Genomic DNA, 22,874 nt, shown 5'->3' with positions numbered 1-22,874 from the left:
ACTGAAAGGCTAGGAATTGATAAGATCCTCTCCACCATCACATTGAAGATAACACTACAAAGATAAATTGACCACATCGAGGCAAGAATAAGACCATCCAAAGCCTTTGTTTCAAGCTGTCACTGTTGACTCCCAACAATAATAAATTATGATAATAAGAGCTGCTTATATAACACAAAAGTAAGAGCCCTTTTGACTTGCCATTACCTAAATGAACTATAAATCCCTGACAATCCAATTTTATGTTTTTACTCACCAAGATCAAATATGTAGACTCCTGGAAGGCAAAGCTCAGCATTCGTGCTTGAACTACCTCCAAACAAATATATCTTGCCTTTTACTATGCTATAAAGCAAAGTTGAAATGTTACAGGCAGCTATAAAGCACATGTTTATAATTTTGTATAGAATAACACGCAACTTGTTACACAATGATATTATTGAGCCTAATATCAATCTAGCATACAAATCTATAAGAAACACTGAGGAAGACATTATATTTTTTTGTGATCTAGGGCCACGAATGGTAGTGGGTAGTCGGATTCCTTTGCAGCTTTCTTCTGACTATGTATATATGTATGCATGTTTGAGTTCCTTTTATATCCTACCTTTCCTCCAATGAGCTCAAAGTGGTGTACATAGCTCTCCCTTCCCCCTTCTTTTACTGATAACAATCCTATCATTCATGTCTAACTGAGACAGAGAATGACTAAGGGCCCTTACACACTACACAATTATAGCTTTACTTTAACTGCCACAGCAACATCTTATGGAATTTTGGAGTTTGTAGTTTGATGAGGCACTACAGCTCTCTGGCTGAGAACTGTAAAAAAACAACAACAAAACCATCTCCTTATAATTTACAAATTAAAGGTATAATTTTAATTTTGCTCATTTATATCACAACTGTTACCATTACATTCAGTGAAATATGGGAATTACAATTTATGAGTAACATTAGCAGTAAAAAAAATTACTAAGGATTCTGTATGGTGTGGCATGGGAGGAGGTCATGGGGGGTGATATCATGAGTTAGTGCACCAAGTGACACCAACTCTAGTGATGCCATTGTCCATTTGGGAGTAGAACACGGTTCTCTCTTTTCCCAGTCCAACACTTTAATGGCTAAACTACTACTAGCTTTCCAAACAGTTGATGACCTTGCCAAAGGATGTTCTTCTTAGCTGTTTTCCATGGCACCTGGCAAGGTGTGTGTGTGGGAATTAGCCCCACAAACCAAGGTGTATAGTACACAAGGGCAGCTGAATTATTTTGTCACCTGAGGGGTAAACATAATCTTACAATTGCCTGCCCTTGTCCTCCTGCTTTGCATTTATATTATTGCTTTGCATTTATATTATTATATAAAAACAATAATCTTACAATTGCCTGCCCTCTGTCCCCCTCCAGTATTAATAAGTTCAATAATTAACCATGGCAGTCAAAATTTGCTGTATGGGAAAGCTGCCTAATTCTGCTTTGTGGAAGAGCAACCATTGATCTGGATTCTGATTGGTTTTCTCTTCTGTCCATCTGATCTCCTATAAGAAATACTGTTCCATCTCTTTGACCTAGATTGAAAGATCTTCTCCACCTCGCTTTTGATAGTATCATTTGAATTGTTAATTATCTTGTATTTTATTATATTTTATTATTGTATTTTATTGTTGTGATTAGTGCTTGTATACTATGTATTGAAACTGGGTTGTAATCATGCCTCGGTCCACCTGGGAGAGGCGGGAAAATATAAATAAAATTATTATTATTATTATTATTATTATTATTATTATTATTATTACCTACAAACTACACAACAAAGAGCTTATTTTGTGTGTTCTTTCATAAAAAGGCCATAATGTAGAAAACAAGTTACTTGCAATATATGTGTGTGTGAGAGAGAGAGTGAGTGAAGGAGAGAAACAGAAAAACCAGGATGGAATGAAGTCACATTTGCAAAATAATAGACCTTTAAAGGTCTATTTTAGAGGCTTTTTGATAAGACATGGCTAATGTTTTATTTGTCATTTTCTGGTTTGAGATGAGCAACAGCAAAGGGGGTGGAAATCAGTTCTCATCCAATATCCCCCTCCCAGAGATTTGCTTTCTCATTGAAGGCATGACCCGAAATGATGCCATGTCTCTTCAGGTTAAATCCCCAAATGACTTTTGGGATCATGGAGAGTCATGAGAGTGTGAGGGGAAAAATACTAGACTTTGTAGCATTTCAAACCTGTTCTGAGAAAAAAAAAATAACCTGTGAAAATTTAAATATGGGATTCTGTGGGTTTGTGAAGTCTTATTTGAGGGGGGGGGGTCCCCCAAGAAATGCATGCAGCTCAAAGGCCACATTTCCCCCACCTCTATTGTAATCAACCCCAAGGTTTTTTCCCCCAGGGTAAGGGAAAAAATTGGAAAAATAGCAAACAACATTGAGAAGTCAAGTCACTTCTTTAGCACTTACAATAAGCAATGGAAGTGAATTGCTTCTCCAACATTGTGACATGCAACAAGAGTGAAATACTTTTTTAAAAAAGAAACTTTCCATGCTTTGAAATAACTTGCTGTGTTGAAAACACTTGGGGTCTACAAGAAGGTGACTGAGCTTAACTATGAAACATTTGAATGGTGGTACACGGTGATATCTACTGCTGAGCACCAATTGTGGTGCATGATTAACTTGATAAGGCATATCAGTAACACTGGGACTTAGGTGAGAATTGGGGTCTGCTGGGAGAAAGTGCCAGTGAATGGAAAATGCTTTGGGAGCATACAATGAATTGATGGAAAGACATGGGTTTTGAGAAATGATGCTTGAAGGATGAGGCACAAAAAGAAAATGCATTGTGTGGTCATACTCAAGGTCCATTAGGTCTAGATAGCATCCTGTTTTCTACACTGGCTAACCAGATGCCTCTGTAAAGCCAATAACGAAGACATGAAAACTATACAGTTCTTTTCTGTTATTACTCCCCAGCCACTGGTATTCAGTAAAATACTACCTCTGAACTTAGCAGGGTACACATTGCAATGATGAGTATCAGTCACTGATCTCTTGCTACCGGCCACACTTTGTGGAGGTTCTGGGATTTATAGTAGACCCCCCCCCAAAAAAAACCCCCACACATTTCTAAGCACTGATTCTTTCATGTCCTGCCCGCACGCTGTTGCTTCCCAGCCTACATGAAAAGCCAGTAAAATATGCATTGAAAGATATAAGACCTAGGGGAAGCAATGGTATTTAAATAATAAGAATATTAGTACAAAAGGATTAATAATGAACAGAGCTATTTATACACAGAAGTCCCTTTCAATGTCTTCCTACGATAGCTGTCATGGTATCATGAGGCCTTTGGGTATATGCAGTCTAAATATCCTAAAGGCGCCAGATCCCATCTGATTTGGAAGCTAAGCAGAGTCAGAGAACACCAGCTGCTGTAGGCTATATTTCAGAAGAAGGAACTGGCAAAACCACGGCTATTCCTTGCCTATGAAAACCCTAGGAAATTTATGGGGTTGCCATAAGTCAACAGGAGACATGAAGGTGTGCGTCTATGAATGTACACATACAGCAATTCACTATGCAGCTTTCTCTATGCCAGTCCACCTTCAGCCTTCTCCAAAGAATTGTAGTGGTATGAGGAAAAACCCACAGTCCATTTAGGAAGGTATTCTACACAATTAAGGATGCAGGGATGATCACTGCCATCAGGAATAATTGATAGTTGCAGCCCCCTTATGAAGCCTAAGCAAATAATGTATACTGGTGGGAGAAAATGCACAAAAGAGAAATAAGTATATCTTTAAATGGTGGAAACCATTCTGTGCCTTTTGGATACAATGACATGTATATTCTAATAAACTATCTGCAAATCCAAATTCACATATTCTATTGTTGTTTGGAGCTTGATGACATCTTTGAGGGAGGCAGCATGAAATGCCCCATGTGGCTTTCACAGCTGTTGACTCACTAATTTTTGTAGAACTTTACATGTTCTTGCTAGCACCATGCTAAATGCTGGCAGGGGAATGCATTTGATTTTCAAACATTAAGAGAAAAGAATAAACCAAAGAAAAATAAATTTCCAAGCACCAGAGTATGCAAAAATAAAACACACTCCAGGCCAGGAAACTTTCCCCCTATATTTTAGTTTAATGTGTGAACAAAATAATATATTACACAGGAATCTATCTGCAGTGCCTTTTGACAAGAAAAATGTTTCATTATTCATGTTTGAAAAAAGGAAATAGTTCATTTTGAATATATTCCAGTATCAATAATTTCATTATAATTCAAATCAGTTAGAAGAAACCAGTAATTGTTTTAGTAAGACTGCAATTACAAGTGCACTTACTAGAGATCAAACCCCAACAAATGCTACTGGTTAGGAATGTGTTACAAATTGTTTAAACTGCCTGTATCAAAATGTCAATAGAAATAATTTAGCAAAATTATAAATCAATTTAGGGGTGTTTTTGTATGTGGGGGATGGAGGAATGCTACCACTATTTTTTTTTATAAACATACAGCAAACTCTTCAAGCTGTAATGCTTGGATGAAAGCATCACAGTCTGGCAAACCCTGAACTGGTACCAAGATCTGTCTGGCCTTATGTAGCTTCTTCCTTGGGCACTGCCGCCTTTTGGGTCAGAAGAAGCAAAACTGTGCTGCAGACATAGCTTGGAACCCTTGGTTCCAACTGCCAGAAAATTATGACCATAGGGGGACTCTGGGAGTTATCGTTCCCCAAAGTTACTTTTGTCACTCTCAAATAGGCCTGGTTTTAGGATCAGAACAGTATTACATTAATCACTGAAACCCATACAGTTCATCTTACACTAACTTGATAGATCAGGGTGGGCATCTGCCAGGAGTTGAGGGGCCGCATTTGCCTCCAGGGGACTTCAGAGGGGCACACCTTTGTGGTGGTTCCAATTACAGCTTTTTCCAATCCACTCCGCAAATGTGTATCATGACAATCTTGCCATGCTTAGGGACTCTCCTGGGCCATTTTAGGCCTAAGAGAGGCCCTTAGAAAACCAGGATGTAAATCTCCAAAGGTCAACTTTACAATGGCAGAAAAACATGAATGTCCATGTACAATCACTGTGGTACAAGGTTAATGAAGACAAAGAATTCTGAAACAAGCTCAAGTTTACCAAGGCAGCCATATTCTTTCTCTTTGGAAATAACAAGTAAGTATTAACTTTTTCACTGTTGGAGTTTACAGCTTATTTGGATAGAACCCCCTTTTCTACTTCTACCCTGCAAGCATATCATTTTTTGAAAAAGTGATACAGCTAATACAGTCTCCATATGGGCAAACACTAGTGTGGAAACCAGCTGCATAAATCAGAGGCAGTGTTAAGCAAGCTTTCAGAGAACCCAAGTGATTAAGATATGGGATCAGTTAAAAGGCATACCAGTTATTGCTTAATGAGCTGATGTTTGGTACCTGAAGCAAACACATAATTGCTGAAGTTCTTCTGTTTCATTTTATGTCTCTGCATGGTGAATATTCAGCTTGAATCTATAGCTTGTTTTCTATACATCTTTGTGCTTTCAGGATCTTCCAGAATATCTGGAGGATTCTGGGAGCTGTAGTCCCAGAAAGCAGCTTTTCTAAGCTTTGCTCCACACTTGTGTAGTTTGGTAGCACCCAATCATTGTGATGCCATTTCAAGGAGCAAATGATACACCAATCCCATTTCAAGACCTTTGGAGTCTAAATAACATGTGGCCATCAGGCACCTAGTTCTCTTTTTCCCAGTCCCTAATATGACCTGTTGCAGTCCTAAGTAGGATTGGAACCCCACTCTTTCTCTTTCTGTCTTTCTGCTGCAACTGATGTGGTGGAAAGGGAAACAACAAAACAAAACCCAGACATAACAACAATTCCACTTAGAAAAACATAAGAGTTAAAGTGATCAAGTTGATTCCTAAAGAGAAGCAGAACTAGGGCTGCCATTTGTCCTGGAAAACCTAGAAAATCCCAGACTGAAGAGACTATAAAAGGTCCCAACTGGCTGGCTCAGTTGAAACAATAAATCCCAGATTCTCCTTCATCGTAGGCCAGTGGTAGATTAAAATGCAGCAGTAGCAATGAAGCAGGAAACGAGGCAAGAGGGACCATGAGGTGAGAGCCTCATCCTGCCCTGTAGGCTCCAGTTGTTACTGCACAGGTATAGCATTGCCACCTTATTCTTCCATTCGTCTCTACTTCCCCTGACAGGAGCCAGAAGACATGAAAAGAAAAGAGGCAAGCAGAGATGGCCTTGTGTTGTGTAGTGATTGTGTCAGCGGCTGGAGCTTAGGGCTAGGCAGCATGGTGGAACTTCATTTCCAAACAGCCTGAGAGAGTAACTCTCCACAAACCACAATACCTGTTTTCGGCCAGCTCCAAAGCATAAAATACATTGTGCAAGCTTTGAAAGCTTCACTGGCTTCTTCATCAGGCAAAGATGTTAAAAATCTTATAGAATAAAAATGGTGATACTGTTAGAGTAAAAGATAGAATAGCTGAACAGTGACAGATGGTGGCTTCCAAGTTGAAGGGGCATGGTGAATCTGCTCACAGTTTTAGTGCTAACTTTATAAGGGCTAACCAAGGTGTTAAACCCTAGCTCAATTGAAATCCAGATTACAACACACAGTGGATCTACTGCTCACATTGATATAGAAGACTGTAGGCAACATTGCTTCTAATTGTTAGCATGAGCAGCCCTCCCCAACTCAAAAAGATCTGTTTTTGCATAAGCATAGCCCATATAAGAATGCCAACAGAAAACCAACAATATATATATATGGTAATGATATTTAGTCCAAAGGTCCATCTACTGAACATATATTTTGCATGTTTATTCATCCATCCATTCATTCCTAGAATTTCTATATCACCCTTCCTAAAATATTAACAAGGCAGCTTATAAATATTAAAAGATAAAGCCACTGAAAGCAAAACATTAACAGGACAGTTTATAAATGTTCAAAGATGAAACCCCAAATAATGTCTTTAAAAGCAGTCAGAAATACGGTATATCTTCTGAAAATAATGTTCTGCAATATTGCATTGAAATAAAATCATCTGCTCATTTAAAAACAAGCAGTGAAGGTGGTAAGTGTACCATTTTTAAGCAAGCATACCAAACCTGCTGCAAAACCAAAATGTCCTCATTCTGATACCTTCCCATTATGCATCTGATGTTGGAAGGGCATGTAGAAGGAGCCCAGTGATGGAACAAAATTATCAAACAGGTTTAGAAGGACATAGACGTTCCTTGAGATAATTTGATTTCAAAACATTTAAAGATTCAAATCAACACCTTGAACTGAACCTAGAAATGAATTGGTAACCAATGGAGCTGGTAAAAGTTTGGTATAAAATGACCAGGGCTGTGTTCACATTACCATTATAGCACTTTCATACCACTCTGTTATAGATCCATCCTATGGGATCTTGACATTTATTGTTTCATGAGGTGCTTGGGATTCTCTGCCACAAGTATCACAAAGTCCTAGGATGCCATAGGAAAGAGGAATGGTAGTTAAAATGCCATCAAAGTGCTATAACTGTGCAGTGTTGATACACTTCTGCTCTACCATGATAGAAATATTCTGAACCTATGGACCTAGCCCTATCCCTGTACTGACCAAGGGGATCTTCATGCAGAATGTAATTTCATCAAGACCAGAAGATCCAGGACTGAGGGTGCTCTGACACTTTTCAAAATATATTTGGGGTGGGGGTGGGGAGCAAAGTGTGAGCTGTGTTGTTATCTCTTTCACACATGTCCTGTGGGGAAAATAATTGCACATTTTTTTCTATATATTTCCCATACTCTCTCTCTTTCAGTCTCTGTATATGTATCCCCACAATACCATGATCCATAATAATACAAAAAGTCCCTATTTCTCTGCCCAAAAATAGGATAAGAAATTAAAGTGCAATTCATGCACAGCACTAGCTACTTTTTCAAGGAAGGAAGGGATGGAACTAAAATGTAAATTTAGCTGAAAACAAACAGTTCCTGCCCACCACCAGTACTTGGGCACTCACAAACTTGCTTTTCATAAAATAAAACTGGAATTAGCAGGAAAACTATTTCATTGGCAAAAATGGAAAACAAATGATATCACCAGTCCCAAATTCCTTTCCTTCCAAACAAAAGTCCATTTTATGAAGTCAGAATGTGATCAAGTTTTATAAGATGAAGGTTAGAATAATGTTGGTATAGGTACTAGATTAATGTAGTGAGTGCATTTTATAAAACTCCCATAGACAAAGGAAAGAGGGTTCAAGAAATGACACAACTCAATCAAAAACAAAATTGGGTTGAAATAACTAACAAGTTCAAACACACTAGAAAATGGAAAGGAGGAAATAACTCAGTAGTGAGTAAGGAGAAAGAGCAAGCAGAAAAAAACTGGTTAGCAAATAAGATTAAAAAACAAAGCAGATACAAAGACTGAAGTAAGAATAGATGAAGCATAGGAAATGTGGGCAAATATGAAAGAAGTAGTTGAAGAAGAGGACATGAGAATCCATGCTAAAAAAAGACACACCAAGTAGCCTAGTTTCTTGCAAAGAGCTGAAAACAATGAGGAATACATAGTGAGAAGCAGATGACTCATGTGTGATTGTACAAGGAAATAACCGCTGAAAAAGAAATACATAGTTCAAGTATATAATCAGGAGAATCAGCGTGATGTACAATTCTGCAAAGTGGCTGCTTTTTTTCTGATTTTCTGATTTGAGCATTGGGCTAGGACTCTAGGCAACCAGGGTTCAAATCCCACTCAGCCATGGAAATCCACAGGATGACTTGAAGGCACAGAACAACAATATAATAAGGGCTGGATTAAGATATGCTGAGACAAGAGTTTGGGACTTGGCACAAAGGCTGGGGACTTCTGGGAGTTGTGGTCCAAAAAAACCAAACTTTTCCAGGGTCTCAGCAGAGTCCCTAAGAAATGTCATTTGTGGCCTCATAGCATCACTAAAATGTGCATTAGTTTAAGAGAATCATAATCTTAACCTTTTAGAAGATTCTGGTAATATGGCTGTGCACTAATCCAGCACTGTATTCAATTAGGTTCATATACAGTACTTTGTTTGGCCTGTTAACAGTTGGTCAAGCAACTAACGCTGACTGATAACCATATCAGTCAAGGTCCCTTGATGTAGGGGAAAATAAGTGCAACTGGGATAGATGGTTCTTTCACAGCTTCATTGTGGATGGACTCAGATGACAGAGCCAATCAATGCCTTAGCCATCATGAATGTGTCGTTGGTTCCTCCTTCCATAACATATATAACATATAAATCCTGTTACTTCACCTTTTAAAAAAAAAATACTCAAAAGTTTTTGAAGAACAAAGAACTTTAGTTAAAAAGTTAAAAAATACTGGGCCAAAGCAATGCAACAGATTTTAGACTTAAAATTCCCATATATTCCTGAGTTATATCTTCTTAATATGACTTTTGTTCTAAGACCAGACAAAGAGAAGGCACACTGGAGAATGGTCCTATATCTAGTAACTGCAGCCAGAATTATATTGGCTAAGTACTGGAAACTAGAAAAAATACCTATGATAGAGGAATGGATAGGAAAGATCTTAGAATTAAAAGAAATGGGCATAATAACCGTTTGGAACAACAAAAAAATCAACAAACTATTGTGAAACCCATCTCAAAATATTTAAAAAATATATGGGGGATAAAATCAAATATGTAAAGATTTATTAGCAAATAACTACTTTAAAGAGCATATAAGCTAGTAATTACAAATACATGGAAAAAGAGAAAGATATAGGACCGTCTCACTAAGCCTTATATTATGACAAGTAATGACATATATGTTGGGGATAAATTTAGACAAGAAAATGTAAGATTTGGAAGTCAAGGAAGCTTATGTATAGATGAAGATATGAAATATTATGATGTTTCTTTGTAATGGAAAACTAATAAAAATAAATAATTAAAAACATAAATCATGTTACTCCATTTTTAAAAAAATAACCAAAAGTTTTTGAAGAACAAAGAACTTTAATGAAAAAGGATTAATCTTGTGTTTAATAATAATAATAATAATAATAATAATAAACCAAGGAGTCAGTGTAGCAAAATCTAAATAGTTTCCTGACTCAGTTTGGGAAATGTAAGAGATAACCCACAATTTTGTGGACTGCTTCTGATGCCAGCTTGAGAGTATGCATTTTATGAAAGCAATTGCTTACCAAAGTGAGTGCCCTTGTCTTGGACAAGGAATATGTCCATCCTGTGGTATCTTTTCCCAAGCCAGATCAGTAGGGGTAACTGAAAATGAGGACATTTTGAGATTATCATGGGTGCATAAGCAAAGACAAATAGACACATGGGACTGGTATTAGTAAATGAATACAAAGGTTTTTGTAAAAATAGATACAACACCTTGATCATTCATGGCTGCTTTTAACTGTCATTCCTATGACTTTTCTTCTCACATTACAGATCCACAATTAAATTTATTCTTATTGTGAATAATTTATTCCTTAAAAAACTTTTAAAACTTAAAAAAACCCCTTTCCATAGAGCCTGACTGTATTTTGAAACATTATTAGAATGAAACATATGATATTTCACAACGATTCTCAAAGAGTTATACTGTAAGCCCAGAATCCTGTAAGTGACAGATGCTGGTGTAATCCCTGTTATACCAATGAGGATTGTTTTCTTCAGTCCTTAACAGTTATAGCAGTGTACATACTTTTAAACACATCACAGAAGGAGATATCCAACAGCTCCTTGTGCCACTGCCTCTTGCCCTGGGTGTGCAACAGCAGCTGGGGCTCCCTCAGGAGTACCACTATATCCTCCTGGTAATTTATTAGCTGTAGGGGATGTCCTCTCTGGCTGCCCTTAAGTACCTAGAGAAAAAGGAGTAGGCTTACACTGGAACAAGACTCTTCCTTCCTCTCTGGTTGAGGAAGGGGAGGCAGAATGAATCCAGGTGCATCCCCACAGCCAACTGAAAGCTAAAGTGTTGGAGCTGCACTTGGGAGCTCCCCAGATGCTGTTTCACATCAGGAGAGGGAACTAGGCAGGAAGGAGCACTTCCTTCTTGGTGACTAGCCTAAGTATGCTGGCACAGATTTATGCTTTGCAAGCAGACTATTGGATCCCAGCCAGTCTGTTTTAAGTCTCTGTCATGAATAATCTCCATCCCAGGTTAACAATCAAAAAGTGACACTTCCACTGCCATCAGCTACTTGGCAAATGATTTTCCCTCTCTCTATGAAAGAAACCTGGGAGGGTGATGACACAGGTATCTGTGAAGCCAGCCAGACTACTCTTTTTAAGGACAGCTGGGGCTGCATCTACACTGAAGAATTAATACAGTTTGACACTGCTTTAATTGTCGTGGCTCAATTCTAAAATTTGTAGTTTTGTGAGATATTTAGCCTTCTCTGGTGCCACAAGAGTACACATCCCAGAGTTCCATAGGATGGAGCCATGACAGTTAAACTGGTGCCAAACTACATTAATTGTGTAATATGGTAGCAGCCTAGAGCTAGTGACCATGGCACAGCTTCCAAATGGTTTCACCTTAAACTCAGAGATGAGATAGAAAACAAATTAAATGATTGTGTCTTCAGGAAATATTATATGAAGACTATTAATTATACTGTGTGAAGATCTGATTAACAGTGAAAATTCTCTTTCCAGCTTTGTTCCCAACAGAAGTAGGCATATGCTTCAAGCAATGCCTCTATTGTTTTTATCACTCACACAAAATCAGCAAGTAAGACCTCACACATGCATTTTTCTAGGCTTCCCATTGATTGATCTATTGGCTGATCAATTTTAATAGGCTACATAAAACATCCCATATCAAAGATTTCAGATTACAATAAACTTAAACATTAAAATATAAAAATAATGATTAAAATGCACATTCATAAAATGATGTCTGGAATTTATTAGTCAGGAAACACTTATGGAAATGGATGAAAAAAAAAGTATTGGTTTGGATATAACTGCATCATTACAATTGTACACCTCCATCACACATATTGTTGAACATTTGAAAAGTGTGTCTGAGGTTTTCATGTTTTCATTGGTCACATGACAAAGAATCCTGCTTATCCAATAGGGCAGTCTGATGTAACTGTGTGAGTGGGGCTCCAGACATGATGACATTTATTTAGGCCATAGTGGATACATTTATATCTTCAGAAGACTGAAATGGATTTTCTACAACCTATTTAGACCAGGGCCAGTGTGGGGGATAATGCACAAGCAACTAACTTCCAGCCTTTCTCTTCTCATTTTCTGTATTAATAGTTTCCAAAGGGAGTAGATGTATTAGTCCTTTGCAGCAAAACCAAGAAGCAGCGCTGTCATTATCTAATACATTTGTTTGTCAATAAAATGCCACAGGAATTTTTGTTACTCTTTGTATTGTTTATGATACACTTTCCCCAAATTATAGTGATAAACCTCTTTTGCATTACCAATGAGTGGCCTGTTATAGTGAAATATGTGCAACTCCAGTGGGAGGAATAAACCCATGAACAAGCTGCCTGCTAGAAAAGATTAATGGTTTCTCACTTGTCAACATGTAGAAGTCATTAAAATAGGTTGGCTGATCATCCTGGGAGAGAAAGAAAGAGAGATTGAAGTTGATATTTTTATTTACAGGGCATCAGTATTGTCATTTAGATAAAAAAAAAAAAACTTAAAAATTAAATTCAAGTTTTAGTTATCTCAGGTGGCCACTGCTAGAAATAATAGCTGAACAGTTATCCAGAGAGAAATGAACATGTCTCTGAGATGCACACTGGGTGACAATGAATAGAATGCAATAATTCTTAAGTAAATACTTGTGCACAGTGGAAATGAGAAGATTTAAAGCAAACAGGAAATGCAGATGTGACATGCCACTTATTATACTACACTAGCTATAAACACTAAATGGTAATCAAATTAACAGGAGATAACAAACAAAACTGATAGTACTTACAGAAGTATTATAAAAGGAACAGCCGCCAAACATGAATGCTATATTTCCTGCCATAGCCAATGCATGTCCATGTCTAAAGAATAACATGGAAATAACAGTAAATAACTTTCAGATGTGCCAATAATATACTCTTTCAGTCCTTATTTTGAAAAGAAGAGTACCGTACTAGTGCATTTACTAGTGTATATAGCTAATACACATCAGAGAGTTTGGTGTATTTTGGATGACCTAAAGCTGTCCCAATCTCAAACAATAGTCTGAGTCCAACAGGATTATTACACTTTGATCCATTGCACCACCAGAAATGGCCTGTTAGAATAAGCACTAGGATCACAGTGGATCCATTGAGAATCCATAAGTTAACATAAAATTAATAAAATCTTTCAAAGTAATATAAATCTCTAACTTCCTTTGTATAATCCTTTCTAAGCCCATCAAAACACTCTATTTGGTTCTAGCAGTAAAGGAAATAGATGTAACTGCTGCAATGAAGACAAACTTATTAACGGGGCCTTTACACTTCCAGGGGAGCTTCATCACTTTCACTCTTGCCCACAAAACTGAGAAACAAAAATGATAATGATTCCAGTTCAATGCCTTATGTAGAGATGAAGCCCATTAAAACTTCTGAGTAAATATGCATACAATTGCCCTCAACTCCAGAAAGCTAGAAACAGGGATAGGGAGCGTTTCAGTCCTCCCTCCCCAGACTAGACTAGATAAAGTAAAGTGGCAAGATAGGGCCATCAGCCAGAAAAGATCTGACATATTGATACAGTGTTGTCATATTTAAGGATATTTCAGTGATAACAGGTAGAAAAATTAATTTGACGTCTCCTTCTGCCTGCAAGTAGGTAAATAAATGACAATAATGACAATATGGTTGTCTTATTAGATTTTTATTCTACTAAATTATCAGAAACTTAGTATATATCACATTTGAAGTATATCCCATTCATATTTGATGACAAGCTGTAATGCAAGAAGCAAAGGAGTTTTTTTTAAAAAAACTTGATGTTCTCTAGGAAAAAACCCCACAAGTGTGTTGACTATTCACTATTATGCTTTACTAAAATAAATGCAAATAAAATGAACAAATAAGTGTGTGAGAAAAAAAGTCAGCTTTTTACCCTCTATTATGACATACCTAGGATTTGGAGCATCTCCAATCACTTCTTTTTGGATCCAGTGTCCACTTGCTAATGCCATCTTGAAACTACTAAAAAAAAAGATTGTGTGCAGAAAACAAAATGTATGAATTGCCTTGACAATATATAGTAAAAAAATTTTTTTAAATGATTTACAGATGGATACTACTTCTGGGATCCCAACAGCTTAATGTGCAAATGGAAAACACAGCTCCCATAAAAGTATGTGGGAAGCATTGTTGATTTATCTTTCCATCTGGAAATCCACTTGAGAGACCTGTCCCAAACCTTTCAAATTAGGTTTGGAAGGTGAAGAAGAACTGCAGTTAAAAAAAAGTAATTGGGGAGGACAATTTACATTGCACTTTCTTTAATCAATATTAGCATGTTTACAGAAAATTACTGTCATAACAGATCTGTTACATTGCTTGCAAATTAGTTTGTGAAAAAATGTTGAAATAATAACAAACCATGAGTCAGGACTGGTTCTCCCTCTTCTTTTCTCCTTGCCATGTTCACTCACCTGTGTGCCTCTCTTTCATTAATAGCTCAGGAAACAGTGTCCCTGCAAGCTCACTAAGCCGTCAAATATTAATTCCTAGTCTAATTTATTCACCAGCTTTATCTCACTCTTTACCTACCTTCATAGCAGTTGCTATGATACCAAAGTACACAGAGAGAAACGCACACCTCACTGTTGCCTTTCTGATTCCGCATTATTTCCGGGTTACTTGAAGTCATGGTAACGTAATAGATACTTCTCATAGTGTACATCCAACCCACATAATTTTATTGCTTTATCACTGTGCTAGGAAAACTGCTAAATTTCTTAAAAGGCAGAGTAACAGGACTGTTTTTTTTTTTATTATTTAAGACTGGAACCCTGTAAACATTTACTGGAGGTTAAGCCCTACTGAACTCAATGGGGCTTACAATTTCAGTAAATATGCATAGGATTGCACTAAGTAGCTAAGCCAAGCAACCAAGTTTGTGCTCTAGTAATAGGTCACATTGCCCATGTAGCTTACTTCTGTACAGACGTACATAGCGCTGCACTGTAAACTGGCTTACCTCTGCTGGCTCAACAAATTTCTCATCTTTGTAAAGCCTTGTGTGTATGCATGCATGTGTGTGTGTGTATAGAGAAACGGAAAGAACTGTACAGTCCTTCAGATATTGTTGAACTTGAATTCCCATCACTCTTCATCCTCATCACTGGGTATGCTGGCTAGAGCAACAATAAGTTGCAACCTAACAGCATCTGGAGAGACATGTAATTCATATCCCTGCTATACCACTTCCCACCTCTTCAACCAACTTCTTTGAAGAAGTAACCTTAATTCCTGTGGCAAAGATCACAAGACTTTGTTAGCTTTCATATTCACAGCCAGAAGCTGACACTGGAGTAGGTGAGGGTAATTCCTCCATGCCTAAGTACAGTTTTGGATCTGGAAGTTAGAAAAATATATGTCTAGAAAGCCTATTTCTATATACTTTCTGCATAGGAGTTACTAAGGACATATGGAGAACATGGTGACAAGAGGGGGAAAAAGTCTGAGCAAATGCAGTAGAAATGGTCCTATTTGTTAGCCAGTATGGTCTGGTTGGACTGGCAGAAACTCTCCAAACTCTCAGGAAGACTCCTTTCCATCGCTTGGTACCTAATGGCTTTTTAACTGGGAGTGCCAGCACCAATAATGGGAGCAAGCCATCTTCAGCACTCTAAATACAACTCATTTTCACCATTGAACAGTGGTTCCTTCTCAAAAAAGAGTTGCAAGAAGCAAGGCAAAAGCATAGTCACAAAGGGGATCTTACCCATACAGCTTACTTAATATATTTACAAGTAGATAGCAAAGAGATAAATATGCTCTACAACTGCTTGGCGGCAACATTGGTGCAGAGGTAAACAACATTACAGTCTGCGTTGAAGACACTGTATTTATAGGTTATGACTGTCAAAAACAAAATACTCTTACCCCTTCATATTTGTGGCTTTGATATTTGTGGATTTTATTATTCATTGATTTTATTGATATGTTCTCTCTAGGAATATCTAGGTCCTACAATGCAACTCTATGGTCAACTTTAACCAAACATTGCACTAAAAGACCTAGACATTCCTAGAGAGAATACTCTACTAGGCCTTTGTAGCTCCTCCAGTGCAGTTCTATGATCAGTGTCTGTTGGACATTAACCACAGCATTGCACTGGAGGACCTAGAGATTCCTAGAGAGGTGTCCTCTCAGGTAAAAACATGGTGTTTTTGTTATTTGCAGTTTTTCCACATTCGTGGGGGTCTTGTGCCCCTAACTCTAGTGAATATAGAAGGACAAGTGCAATTGTACGAGAAACAAATCATTGTGTACAAATGCAGACTTCCATTGAAAAGCAAAAATTAAATCTATTGAAAATATGCATATCAAGTCAGGAATAAGAAATGTATGGGCCTCTCCAGGTATTGTTGAATTACAGCTCTGATCAGCCCTAACCAGAATGGTTAATGCTAAAGAATGATGGAACTGTATTCCAATGTCTTTAGAGTCGCACCTTTCCGCCACCACTGCACTACATAGTAACTTTGGTATGGCTAGAAGAAATCTGCCATTATACTTTTCATTGAGATTAGTTTAAAATTTAAAATTGCCCACATCTCGTGATGGAACAAATAAAGTGCTGCATTATCACACTATACTGGCCCCTGTGACAGCACAGCTGGACCCTGTATATAGGCAATTTTGAGGGCTAGTAAACCCCTCTGAACAATCCTTGCCAAGAAAACCTTGTTTTTAGGATCACCATAAGTCAGAAATGATTTCAAGGCACACAACAACAAGAAGACTGGCTTTCCACTTTCTGTGCTGGCACAATTGCTCTCCAGCTTTTTAGGCCAAGTGCAAGCAGGGGGAAGCGTCATGGCTCTGCCTCAGTTCCCTCGCCAAGACCCTGCTTTACCTCCAGCAGCACAAACATCAGACATCACTATTGGCTGTGGCATTTGGTGGTTTCCATGTCAGTGAGGCACTGGATCCAATCCAGGTTTTAGCCTGAGCTTCAGAAGTGCTATCCAAAGCACCCTGGATAGCTCCTTACAGTTAAGGACCTTATGCTCTAAAAACTTCAACCAGATTCCTCTCCTCAGTATCATGGAAGCTACTGGCCACTGGTGCTAATGTGGTCCTTTAGGATCGGGTTGTTGATATCATATTTATGTTTTGTCTTTGTTTTGTAAGAACTCCTTCTGATAAATACTGACAATTGCACACAAATCCTTTGTTGTTGTTTTAGGCTTATCTGAAGACAGGAAAACAATTTCCACCATTATAGCTCCCCCAAATCACAATGAATTAAACTACGTAACCTGCAGATCTGCTTTAATTAGGATTAGCCTTTACCCTAAGAGAAATGTAACACTACTCATTATTGCGCATCATTAACACACTTGGGCAGGAGCTAAAAGATTAAACCAGCCTGGATGGAGCATTTGGATGCAATCCAATGTATGATTACGCTTTTCAATCCAGCTTTTTGATTTCATAACTTCTGACTTTTGTCCAAATAAGTCATGGATTTAACTACCAAATCCATAATGATGACATTTAAGTGATGACTGCAGTTGTAAAACCTTCATTCTCCCTGAATTATTAGAAAAAGATAATTCTGTTGTCACGCTGAAGCAAGAGAAGCTAACTTAAGCAACAAATCTAATATTGAATATACACTGGATCACTAAATTCTAATTAATATAAGTGCTCATCTATGCATTGCCTGCAGTTTTCTATTAAATGAGATCCACAGTTACCTACTGAGTGGGATCTTTATTACACGGCTTTAAATTAGAGCGTTTTTCTCCCCGCTGAATCTGCTCAGTGATAAAAGCCAATATATTAGAATAGAATCCGTGATGCCAGAATAAAGGCTTGTGGAGGCAAGACAACTTCAGAGTTAGTGCTTCATATATATCTGCCCTCCAGTTCAATCCCTGTGTCTCTGTGTGTGCCTCCAAGTCAGCAGTCAACTTATGGTGGCCCCATTAATTTCACAGGGATTTCTTAGACAAGGAATACTCAGAGGAGATTTGCCAATTCCTTCCTCTGAAATATAAACTACAGCACTTGGCATTCGTTGGTGGTCTCCTATCCAAGTACTAATGAGGGCTGACCCTGCTTAGTGTCAAAGATCAGATGGGATCTGGTGCCTTTAGGATATTTAGGCATTTAATCCCCATACTTTGTTTTAAAAAAAAAGAATAGAAAAGCAAGTCTAATAATAGGTTTGACAAGGACCAGAGCTAACATTCTGGGAGACCAGGGTTCAAATACGTGCTAAGCCATGGAAACTGTCTGAATGACCTTGTGCAAGTCACATTCTCTCAGCCTCAGAGGAAGGTGAAGGCAAACCCCCTGTGAACCAATCTTGCCAAGAAAAATCCATGACAGGTTGTATTGATTTAATTCTCACAACTTAGGCTTGGCCTGGAGTGTCTCCCTTTATCTTGAGGAGGGCACACTCTCATGACCTTCAGTTGTCAAACATGTAGGTTCTAGGATCCTGAGACAGGTAAAATTATCAGCCAGGTTTCATCATGAGAAACTATTTTATTAAGACAACAAGGTAGAAAAGATAAGCAGAGCTCTGAGATCCTAAGAAACAAAGGCAAAGACAAAAGGATACATACACAGGCCAGGTAGCAGTGAAGGCATAAATCTATAAGGCAAGGCTTCTTTGTCTACAAGCACCTTATATATTGTTATCATACAGCATTAACTTATCATATCCTACATCATCATGTATCTTACTGACTCTGCACCAACGGGAGGGGTAAGGGGGGCAATCATGCCCTCTCAGCAAATTATCAAATTTCAGATGCAGGGATGTTCTGGGAAACACTATCTCCCCTTTACACTGGAATATTCCTCCCTTCCTCCTCTCTGTACAAAGAACTCTCATTGCCCCATTCTCATAAGAAAACACATTTATTATTATTTATTATTTAAGGTATTTATACCCCGTCCTTCATCCCTAAAGGCTCTCAGTATGGCTTACAATTATTATTATTTTTAATTAGTCGGTTCCCTGCCCTCAGGCTTACAATCTAAAAAGACACAACATAAAAGGAGAAGGGAATGGTGGTAGAGAAGGGGATCGGGTCTAGCATTCTTCTCTCCCTTGGAGGCCTGGACCAAGGCAGATGAACTGGAGGGAGGACTCTGCTTCTTAATCTAGGCCAGGCCCGATGGAGCTGGGCCTGCATCTCTCCTTACATACTACATATGGCCCACATACTTATAGAAGCAAATTGCAGCCTGAACCAAACTATTACTAGGCCTAGGAATTCCCAGGCTATACACAGCTAGGTTTAGGGACACCAGAAGTCAGAAATGACTTGAAGGCACAGATCAACATCAGCTTACTTGACTGTGATGTAATATTAGATCACCAAGACCCTTCAATTCCTTTTCAATTTGGGGTGACCCTAGAGTTCTAGTCCTAGCACCCAAACTGGAATGCTGAGCTGACAGACCCCTTCCCAAAAGCCACATCCAGAGTTCCTGAAAGTGTTTTTAATTTTGGGTTATAATCTATTTTCTATAATGTATGCCACTGGCAGGTCCATTTTATTTTATTTTATTCTTTCTTATGTACAGCGCTGTGTAAACTTAGAGTGCTTTATAAATAAAGTTAATAGTAATAATAATAATGTGCAATGACATTCCTTCCTATACCACTAGCAAGTTATCGCTAGAATATGTTCTTAGTAAATACGGGAGCATCGGACTAAAATAAAACAAATAAAAAAGATGTTTAAAAAAGATGTCTGGAGAAGAGACGCTTAAGGGGTGATATGATAGGCCTGTTTAAGTATTTGAAGAGGTGTCATATTGAGGAGGGAGCAAGCTTGTTCTCTGCTGCTCCAGAGAACAGGACCCGGAACAATGGATGCAAGCTCCAGGAAAAGAGATTCCACCTCAACATTAGGAAGAACTTCCTGCCAGTAAGGGCTGTTCAACAGTGGAACAAAGTCCCTCAGAGTGTAGTGGAGTCTTTAAACAGAGGCTGGATGGCCATCTGTTGGGGATGCTTTGATTGAGAGTTCCTGCATGGCAGAATGGGGTTGGACTGGATGGCCCTTGCGGTCTCTTCCACTGGGGCTAATTTTGGCATTAAAGAGAGATTAAAGCGCATTTAAAGCATCCCACAAATAAAGTGAAAATGGCAAGTAATTGCGTGAATGGTTATCACACGCAGTTGTGCAAATAAAGTGATACCGGAAGTGCATTGTCACTGAAATCCCAAAAGTAAAAAGACGTGCGTTAATGCCTTTGTGATCACTTCAGTGGAAGGTTTTGTGTGATGTTGTGTGGAATCGTTTTGTGTAATTACGCAATTTTTCTGGTCTATTCACAGGATAAACTCCCAATCTCCTTCGTGTGATAAACTCCTATGATTCTGCTAGTCAGTGAGATCAAGGCTGTATCTACAATGTAGAAATAATGCAGTTTGACACCACTGTAACTACCATGGTTCCATCCTACAGAACCCTGGGATTTGTAGTTTTTTGTGAGGTACCAGCCCTCCTTGGCGGAGGAGGCCAAAGACCTTCCAAAACTACAAATCCCAGGCCAGGGGTATCACAGGATGGACCCCTGAGGCACTTAAAAGTGGTGTCAGACTGCCTTATTACTCTAGTTCAGTCACACCTTTTGTGAAAGTGGGTTTATTTTAAAAGGAATATGAAAATAATTTCTTTGTTGTGGTTGTTGTTTTGCCTTGGTTTGCTTTTATTATACATACATATATATATATATATATATATTAATATGTTTTTATATAGTTTATATATATCTATATCTATATGTCTATCTATCTATCTATCTATTTATATATATATATATATATATATATATATATATATTTTATATTTTTATTATACAGAGGAGCCGTTTTTTTTCAAAACTGCCTGAGGGAACGTTGCCCTGGGAAACCAAAGGCGGCGGTTGGTGATGCGAAACCATGACGACCGCTCCGCCCCCTACCAACCAACCAACCAACCAACCACGCCTTTGCAGGGAGGCCCCTCCCCTTTCCTGCGTATATGACGCAACCTCCGCTGGGGGCGTCGAGGAGAGGTAGAGGTGCAGCAGTGATAGCGGTCACGTGCTTCAGGGCTGGGCGGGGCTTTTGCGAAGGAGAAGGAGGAGGAGCGAGGCAGAGGCCGTGGTGACGTGTTTTAGGGCGTGGCTTTGCGGAGGAGGAGGAGCGAGGCAGAGGCGGGGCTGCAGCACTAGCGGCGGCAGCGGTCACGTGCTTCAGGGCGGGGCTTTGCGGAGGAAGAGGAGGAGAAGCAGCAGCGAGGCAGTTCCTTTGAGAACGAAGGCGAACCAGCAGCGACTGCAGCCGTCGCCTCCTCTCCCTCCTTGGCGCGCTCCCCGCGACGGTGGCAGCCGATGAAGGAGCCGGCGGGCGGCCGCCTGGAGCCCCTGCCTCGCCTCCTCCTCCTCCTCCTCCTCCAGGGCGGGATGGGAGCGCAATGAGCCCAGAGCCGGAACCACCGCCGCCACCTCCACCTCCACCGGCTCTCCTTCCTCTGCCTGCGCCGGCAGCCCCGGAGGTGGTGGCCCTGACCGTGGCGGCGGTGGTCGACGGCGAAGCGGCGGCGGCGGCGGCGGCGACAGGAGCCAAGAAGTGCGGCAGCCGCATCATGCTGGTGAGGCGGGTGGGCCTCAAGCCCGTCGGAGGCGCCGCTGCGGTGAGTGGCCCTCCTTCCCTCCCTCCCTTGCCAGCCTTGGGAGCCTCTCTCCCCGGTTTCTGGGGCCTGGATGGCCTCGGATCGGGCTCCCATCCACTTTAAGAAGGGTTCCCCCCTTCTCTGGATCATTGCTTGGCCTTGGGCAAGTCGCACTCTCTCAGCCCCAGAGGGAAGGGCCAAGGCCGACACACCTCCCTCCCTCCCTCTTCTGGAGAGTTCAGTGATTCGCATTGTACATCTTCTTGTTATGTGGGGCTATTTATGTCGTTTTCTGGGAGGGAGGGAGGGAGGGAGGCACTTTAAAATAGTTTCAGTATTTTTTAATAATTTTAAAATAATTTCTAATATTAATACTTTTTAAATATATTTTTTAAATCGCCGCCTTCCTCCTCCGCTTCCTTTCTCCTTCCCTAGTTTCCTGTCTTCTCTGACTCCAGCTTCCCTTCTCTCACCATCCCTTCACTTTCTCCAACCTTCAGTCGCTTTCCTGTTCTTCCTTCCTCCTTACCTGACTTGTTCCCATCGCCTGCCCATTTAGCTTTCCCTCTGTTGTTGGCTTTTTATTATTGGCGTGTTATCGCTAACCATTCCATTTTTATATGTATGGGTTTTATTATTATTAGCCACCTCAATTGATTGGAAGGGCAGGATATAAATAACATTATTGTTGTTGTTGTATAAATAGGATCATAGAACCAAAGAATCGTAGGGTTGGAAGAGACGCCAAGGGCCCTGATCCAGCCCAGCCCCATTCTGCCATGCAGGAAATCACAGTCAAAGCATCCCTGACAGATGGCCATGCAGCCTCTGCTTAAAGGCCTCCAAGGAGGGAGACTCCATTACACCACGCATTTCCAACTAATGGGGACTCTGCCATGGGGTTTTCTTGCTCAGAGGGTGTTGGGGTCGCCATAAGTTTGAAAAGACATGAAGGCGCACAACACAACTACTAGGTTCAGCCCTCCACATTGGCAGCTT

At 39.5% G+C, this 22,874-nt stretch overlaps 2 protein-coding genes across 4 annotated transcripts in view; one reads left to right on the top strand and one right to left on the bottom strand.

Moving 5' to 3' along the window:
- Nucleotides 1-21,276, bottom strand: part of LOC149323691 (kelch domain-containing protein 3-like) — an 81,932-nt gene extending 60,656 nt beyond the window's left edge. The window contains exons 1-6 of one of the 3 annotated variants that reach the window (XM_089512067.1): nt 21,253-21,276; nt 14,146-14,217; nt 12,999-13,071; nt 12,587-12,629; nt 10,234-10,312; nt 257-345 (exon numbers count right to left, since the gene is read on the bottom strand). In XM_089512067.1, coding sequence (XP_089368193.1) covers nt 257-345; nt 10,234-10,312; nt 12,587-12,629; nt 12,999-13,071; nt 14,146-14,207 — 346 coding nt within the window. In that variant the 5' untranslated portion in view covers nt 14,208-14,217; nt 21,253-21,276. The other 2 variants (XM_089512058.1, XM_089512076.1) reach the window with 2 other exon arrangements.
- Nucleotides 21,277-21,483: 207 nt separating this feature from the next.
- The window catches only part of LOC149323690 (solute carrier family 71 member 2-like), a 38,527-nt gene continuing 37,136 nt past the window's right edge, over nt 21,484-22,874 (top strand). Inside the window, exon 1 of the mRNA XM_089491054.1 lies at nt 21,484-21,896. Coding sequence (XP_089347180.1) covers nt 21,678-21,896 — 219 coding nt within the window. The 5' untranslated portion in view covers nt 21,484-21,677. The remainder of the gene's footprint in view (nt 21,897-22,874) is intronic.

Source organism: Sceloporus occidentalis, unplaced genomic scaffold (assembly GCF_023333645.1).
Source record: "Sceloporus occidentalis isolate IW3139 unplaced genomic scaffold, rSceOcc1.0.p SCAF_1, whole genome shotgun sequence".
Lineage (NCBI taxonomy): Eukaryota > Metazoa > Chordata > Lepidosauria > Squamata > Phrynosomatidae > Sceloporus > Sceloporus occidentalis.
This window is presented reverse-complemented; position numbering and strand designations above follow the sequence as displayed.